The sequence below is a fragment of the Aethalodelphis obliquidens genome, unplaced genomic scaffold, assembly GCF_003676395.1.
Source record: "Aethalodelphis obliquidens isolate GAN/ISIS:26980383/991018 unplaced genomic scaffold, ASM367639v1 scaffold8, whole genome shotgun sequence".
Classification (NCBI taxonomy): Eukaryota; Metazoa; Chordata; class Mammalia; order Artiodactyla; family Delphinidae; genus Aethalodelphis; species Aethalodelphis obliquidens.
The window spans coordinates 52,644,529-52,651,830 of record NW_020837952.1 but is presented as its reverse complement, the minus strand read 5'-3'; the positions used below and the strand labels follow the sequence as shown (position 1 = coordinate 52,651,830).

General features: G+C 45.0%; 2 protein-coding genes across 9 annotated transcripts in view; both read right to left on the bottom strand.

Moving 5' to 3' along the window:
- TOM1 (target of myb1 membrane trafficking protein) overlaps positions 1 to 2,048 on the bottom strand; it is a 46,764-nt gene extending 44,716 nt beyond the window's left edge. For 2 of the 4 annotated variants that reach the window (XM_027107488.1, XM_027107490.1), the window contains exon 1: positions 1,525 to 1,709. In XM_027107488.1, the coding sequence (XP_026963289.1) occupies positions 1,525 to 1,576 (52 nt within the window). In that variant the 5' untranslated portion in view covers positions 1,577 to 1,709. Of the gene's footprint in view, positions 1 to 1,524 lie in introns of all 4 variants that reach the window. The other 2 variants (XM_027107489.1, XM_027107487.1) reach the window with 2 other exon arrangements.
- A 3,063-nt stretch (positions 2,049 to 5,111) lies between these two features.
- HMGXB4 (HMG-box containing 4) overlaps positions 5,112 to 7,302 on the bottom strand; it is a 31,659-nt gene continuing 29,468 nt past the window's right edge. For all 5 annotated transcript variants that reach the window (XM_027107485.1, XM_027107486.1, XM_027107484.1 and 2 more), the window contains one exon: positions 5,112 to 7,226. In XM_027107485.1, coding sequence (XP_026963286.1) covers positions 7,182 to 7,226 — 45 coding nt within the window. In that variant the 3' untranslated portion in view covers positions 5,112 to 7,181. The remainder of the gene's footprint in view (positions 7,227 to 7,302) is intronic.

Below are 7,302 nucleotides of genomic sequence, written 5' to 3'. Positions count from 1 at the left end.
TGTGTGTGTGTGTGTGTGTGTGTGTGTGTGTGTGTGTGTGTGTGTGTCTGTAGTAGGTGGGGCAGGGAGGTGGCCCTGAGAGGTACAGCTTCCCCTCTCTCATCCAGGAGCTTCCTGGTGTGTAAATTCTCTACTGACAGCCTCCTCTTGAAGACATTTCATTACAAAACCTCAGAAGAGCCGCAAATGGCCACGGGGGCGATTTCAACAGAGCTGGGTCAACAGACTTAAGCGAGGTTTGGCTTCCAAGATAGTAAGAATGGAAAGAATATCTTGTCTAAAAGATCCAATTTTCCCAGTTTGAACTTAAGGCTAAAAACCGTCAAAAAGTTGGAGAGAGTTTCACAGTACTGCCCTGGGCTTCTTCATGCAAGGAGGCACACCCAGACTGCCCTGGAGAAGTGTTAGCGGTTTGGGCCATGGCCTGTGGGTCCTCTCTGCGTTGGTGGGCAGAAATGACTGCCTATGAGACCAACTGTCCAGCCATTGTCAGGAATTCCAGACCCTCACTTGGCAGTGTCTCAGTAACAATAATAAATATTACCACTTTCTTTTATATAGCATCGGCCACGTGCCAGGCGCTAAGTCCTTTACATTTATTAACGAGTTTAACCTACACAACAACCTCACGGAGGTAGGGATCATTATTATCCCCTAATCACAGGTGAGGAATCCTCCCTACAGAGGCAACGTCACAGAACTAATAAGTCTCCCGTCAATAGGGGGCGAGAGATGCAGGAGATCTGGGCTCTGAGTGAGCCTGTGTCTCTGCCACAGGGCTTGGCCGTCCCCTCTACTGAGAAATGAGGGAGACCGAATCAGGTGGTTTCTAAGATCACTCCCAGCTCAGAGTCTGCGACTCCATGCGGTCCATCTGATGCCGGTTGGTGAGGGCGGCCAAGGCCGGCACGTCCTGAAGCTTTGGCCTGGCTTCCTCATGGAGCGGGTTCCTCAGCGTCTAGCCCCGGCCCGGGGGAGGCAGGGCTCCCTGTCCCCCTCCCAGCAAGACGCCAACCCAGCCGCCAAGCCCTTGTCTCCTGGTCCTGGAGAATGGACTTCCAGCCCTTCTCAGGTATCCGTGTCCGCAGCGCCGAGTGAGCCAGGAATGAGACGGCAAGGGCCCAGGCGGCGCGACGTGCGCCGGGGAGGCGACGAGAGAAACATTCGAGGGGCCCGTGGACTGCAAAACCACGCAGTCCCTTTAACCCCCCAAACTTTCTCCCTTGATTAGCGACCCTAGCAGCCGCACATTGGCTGAGTCGCGGCCGCCAGGACCCGCCTTCTCTCTTTATCTATTGGTTGCTGTCGGTATCCATCACAAGCCGAGGCTTCTTAGTGGACCTCGGCTTTTGTCAATCAAAGCAGGCGGGCGGCTGGGCGGGGCCAGGTCAGGCAGAGACACTCCAGCCTCGTTCCTTTCCCTGCCTCCCTCAGGTGTGTAACTGGGGACCTGGAGGCGCGCCGGGGGGCCGGTGCCGGGCGCGGAACCCTGCGGTGGGGCTGGGCCGGGCCCCGGGGACTTACCGATGCGCTGTCCCACCGGAGAGCTGAACGGGTTCCCCAGGAGAAAGTCCATCGCCACGGCTGCCGCTGCCGCTGCCACTGCCACTGCCACCAAGCCGGGGAATCAGCTGACAGCAACCGCGAGCGCCGGACCCGTCACGTGACGCGCCGGACGGTCCTCGAGGAGGCGCGGCTGGGGCGGGGCAGAGGGAGTCTGGAGCCGGCCGCAGGCCCCGCCCCTGACATGGAGGGTCGGCGCCTCGAGGCGGAGGACGATGACCTCACTGCGGTTTACTCGGCGTCGGTGGACGTCACGCACGACGTCGGGCGGCTGCGGGCCTGGGGCGCTTGGGTCTAAGCCACATCCTTCACGTCTTTTTAAGGATTAGGGGCGTTGTCTTTGATCTCTACACACCCAGAAAACCCAGTCTCAGACCAGGGAAATGACTTGGGTAAGGTTACCCAGCAAGCTGAGACTCCAGCTCTCGCTCTTAGTTTTAGCCTCTAGGACCTCACTATGACTACACACCCACTGCTGGGTTTGACAGCCTCTCTGGCCTGTTGTCTCCCTGCCCAGAGAAGACTCTTCCTATTTGAGATCGAGGTCTCCCGGCTGCAAAATGTATCCTCTTTGCAGCCCAGATTCCGTTACCTCAAAATAGGAGGGAAGGGCCAAGGGTTTTGCGACACCTTGACACTGAGAGCCAACTCAGTGAATTGCAGCTAGGGACGGGCTAGAGCCCAGGGTGGCAGAAAGCACACAGATGTCACGAGTGGGTCCTGGGACCCATCTTAGCCATTCATTTACTGTGTGATTCAAACAGTGGGCTTCCATTTTCTCTGGATTCTGGAATTAGGTCAAGGACCTTTCTTTTTTTAGGTCACTGGCTCCTTTGAGAAAGTGTAGAAAGCAGCGGAGCCATTCTGAAGAAAAAAGGCAGAGATACAATTTGACCTCAGGGAGTTTCTGGGGTCCCTCAGGTGCAGCAGTGGACCCCAAGCTAAGAATTAAGAATCTCAAAGGCTCTTCGCAGCTTTGTAATTCTAATATCTTCAACCTTCTCGTGTGCTGTGTTTCTGCTATGTCATCTACTCATTAGATACCAATATTAGATCTATTGGTTATTTTTTTTTTGCTTCTAATGACATGCACTCCAAAAGATACAATAACCACTGCTTTGGTAGTTTGGGTTACTGCAGGATGCTTCAGTATTTTTTGGGCATATCTGTGAATTTTAAATTTGAAAGGCTAGTAAATTGCAGAAATCTAGGACGATAGAAAACCTGAATTAGAACTTAATCACTTCCGTTAATCTGAGCAGTCATAGGGGCTGACATCTTTACCGTACAACATAAAAGCTTTATGGACGTCATGTACTTCTGTGCTTTGAAGTGTTTTAATAATGCTCATGAGACCTGTTAATACATGCCCATACCCCCAGTAGTCTAGATGCTCTTTGAGGGCTGGGATGCTATGTCCATTTCTCTCACTGTTGTGCAGCACAGTGACTAACGCATGAAAATCTAAATCAATCTACCTTTCTGTAATGGTATTTGGACTATAAGGGGAGATGTACACTTAAGATGATCTTCATGTCAGGTACCTTCCATGTTTTTCTTCATTTAAACATATTGCTTGGTTGTATGGAATATATTTAGCATGATTTTCCATTGGATTCTTCCATTAACCTTTAACATCCCCATGTTGGGTGGTGATTTAACCAGAAGTTCTTGCCTTCTTGCACCACTCTGGTTTAAAGTGATTATGGGCAGGGCTTCCCTGGTGGCGCAGTGGTTGAGAGTCCGCCTGACAATGCAGGGGACACGGGGGTCCGGGAAGATCCCACACGCTGCGGAGCGGCTAGGCCCGTGAGCCATGGCTGCTGAGCCTGCGCGTCCGGAGCCTGTGCTCCGCAACGGGAGAGGCCACAACAGTGAGAGGCCCACATACCGCAAAAAAGCAGAGATTAAAGTGATTATGGGCAGATCTTGGCTTTCTGCCAAGAATAAAACAGCCATTAAGTTTTATGCTTCATGGTAAGAAACCATATACCCCCAAACAGGGAGTGAAATCATAGCTCTATGTAAACAGAAAGCTATTTAGCTATTATATTAGAAATGGAAGTGTGTGGATTTTGTCAATACAATAGATAGGAATGTAAATTGCAAACATTAAATGTAGTACAGAACTAATTAAAACTATGTGTTCAAAGTGTTTCCTAGCAGGAACAAACTCATTTAGTAAAAAGTCTGTTTTAATTTAATTTTTCCTTTTAAGTGTTTTAGCAATATCAATATCAAAATGCCAGACGCAAGAGAGAGGAGATATGGGGATATATGTATATGTATAGCTGATTCCCTTTGTTATAAAGCAGAAACTAACGCACCATTGTAAAGCAATTATACTCCAATAAAGATGTTAAAAATAAAAAGAAAAAAAACTAATGCCTTCCTAAGGATAAAAATGTTTAAGTCCTTTAAAATTGACATATTGCATAAATGTAACATAATTATATCCTTTAAGTACTTTTAGACAAAAAAATCAAGATACTTTGCCTCCAAAGATTAAAGACAACAGGATGACAAGAAAAGTGAGGTCTGTATAGTAAAATCCAGCTAGGACAAAAGGACATTTGAACAATGAAGAGGTCTGACAGTTTTCCTACAATCACATTTGCTCAGGACTGCATATAATGGGGAAGGATTCTGATGAATTACATACACAATTTAACTTTGAAAGTGGCCTGGGGTTGAAGAGAGCCTCAGCTTTGGGGTCAACTGTACCAGTGTGTTTATTCTGGCTTTGCCATTTATGTAGCTGTATAAACTCAGGAAAAGTACTTTTCTGCATCTGTCTCCTCATTTGTAAAGGGGGATAATATTCATAAAGCCTTGGGGAGGAGTAAGTGTGATAAAATATGCCAATCACTCTAGTCGTTCAGTAATATAGCTGTCTCTTTTTTGCTGCCTCTCCGTAAGAAGTGAGCCTTTCAACCAATCATAGTATTTTGCTATTTATGACTATTAACAACCTTGTGTTTGAATTGAAATTTTTACTTTGAAAGGTCTGATCTCATATATTGAATGTTCACAACTACTAAACTTCATGTCAGGCTGGCTGGCTTCAAGGCTTGTAGACAGGGAAGTGACATTAACACTATTTTACAGGTTAGACTGCAGATGCCCATAAAGATTAAGTGACCTACCTATCCAATCCAACATCACTCAGTAAGGACAGTACTGAAACACATGGTTTAGCACAAGATTTGGATGTGATTCTTATACAAGACTCATAGGTATTTCTTGAGTTAGGCCAACAATGTAATGTACAGACAATTTCATTTGCCAATGAATAGAGCTACGCTTATCAGAGCCACTGGCTTTGCAGTTTGCAAGAGAGAAGATGAGAGTCCGCAACGTAAAAGTTACTAGAAACAGAGCAAGATGTTTGTTAGGAAGATGGCTATGATCAGAAACTTGACCTCTATTCCAAACGGATTTTTTTTAAAGAAAATTATGGTAGGATATAGTGTGAAAGACAGGTTTAAAATTTCATAGCAACTTTCGTTAGCAACAGGGAAAAGATAGCTGACACTGGACTACAAATATTAAAAATGTGATTTTTAATAATATAAGTACAAAATTTTATTTCTTTATACAACTGTAATGGGATTTGGATCAAACAGCTAGAATTTATTTAAAAAACAAAATAAAACAATGATATAAAAATTGCAAGAAGGTCTGAATCCAAAGTTTTTCCTCTAATAGTACCAAATACCACAAGGAACAGATTATTATACAAATGTGTACAAATTTTAAATACAAATACAATAGGTTTGGATTTTAAAGGAAAACAAACAAACAAAAAGCAGGTCCTCGTCAGGACTTCATTAATGTGTACAAATGACAATGGTAGGACTGACTTCTTTCCGTACTAATCCACGTCTCCGAGGCCCTTCCTTGATACCCTGTGTCAAAGAGAAAACTGACATGGGTACAGAGGAGGCGTGGGATAGGTGCTAACACACAAAATTAAACCAGGATTTCTGCTCTTCGTGATTTTGGTTCCCAAGAATTCCTGTTTCCTTCTGTTTCCCAGTTAAATTTCAAAACTGCTCTGAGGTGAGAAAGGCATTAAGCAGCCAGAATACCTTTAAGAAACACAGCCCTGTGACCACACTGGTGGGAAAAAAGGAAAGAATTAAATAGGATGCAGCAGAATTAAATAGGCTGGCGGCACTGTCCTCAAAGGTCTACTTTGATGCTGCAGTGCTCTGTCCAGGCCAAGGGAAGAAAGCAGTCACCTCAGAGCTTGGTTTTGACGTGGACTCTCAAACCGAATTCAAAAACAACGCTGAAGTGCTCAACTGTTTTCTTTGGAACTGGGAAGCAAAAGCCTGGTTCTTTGGAAATAAGGGCAGCTGGGAATGGTAACCTTCCTTTTTATTTACTTTCTTGACATCATTCATTTTTAAAGAACTAGAATCCCAATATGATTCCTTTTTGGGGCACGATACCTTAAAGTGTAGATGATTTGGAGTTTGCAGAGGAGACCAGAGGAAGGAAGGGAGGCAGAAATGACAAATCTGTATCTTCCACATGCTGTTGCTGGTGGAGGCTCTTGTTTTTAAATTATATATACAGAAATTTACAGGATAAATTAAAATCTAGGAGAGTTTTAAGAGTTAAATACACATAATTAAACACACATTCACACACGCACATAAATAACCCTACATGAGAACAGAGTACTTTTTTCGCAATTCGCTTATGTGTGGAATGCAGAACGCTGTGTATCTGCCCAGCAGGGGAGCCAATGAGATGAACCCAGGAATCAGCCTGGGCAAAGCTCACCTTCCACACCCGCCAAGCAGCTAAGCAGCAGAACTGTGAGCTAAGCTGACGCGGCCAATGGAAGATACCAGCTCTTAGTTCTGCAGACCAAATGCTCTGGGTCAGCTCACAATACAGGCCATTCAACTGGTGGCACTGACAGCTTTACCCTCTCCAGGGCTCACAAATCTCCTTGGCTCCGGCTGAGGCTGCCAATGGTACCAATGACTACAATAAGTTTTGCGACATGGACACTGGTAGAGCAGGAATTGGAATGAACCCCCTACTAAGTTAACTTAAGCCATCGCAATAACTTTCAGATGGGAACGATGTTATCACTTCCCACCTAGGTCACTTCAAGTTGAAAAGCTTTGTACTTTCAGTTAACTGACATCTTCCCATAATCTTTCCCATTACATTTCAGACTGTAAGACAGGTAAGGCAAATGGTCAGTGATGGGTCTGGAGGTACAACTGAGTTTGGAAAAAAATCACATTTTAGCTGACCTTAAAGCGATGCACTTGGCATCCAGAACAAGCCCCCAGCCCCCAAGTTACACTGATTTTTAAGGCAGATTTATCCACCACAGTAGAAGAATCCCAAGCCCATATTCACGCCAAGGTTTCCTCTTGGCTAAACCTTTGCCATTTCATAAAATTATTAAAAGCAAAGTAGTTACAGTCCTATGTATATATTATACATTATATATATAGATATATATATATATGCATATATATAAAAATTTAAAACCTACACCCAGATGCCAGTGAAGGGATCTGGAACAGTCACATATACACAAGCCAGCAACAGGCAGGATAAGGTTTCTGTCCCAGGAGTCTTTGCTGTCACAGTCCAGGCATGATGTAAGCAATGTTGTCTAGTGTGTTTGACTGCAAAACAAAGGAAAAAGGTTCAGCTGAAGAGTATTTTACCTTAGTTCCCTGAGACATATTTCTTTATTCAAGG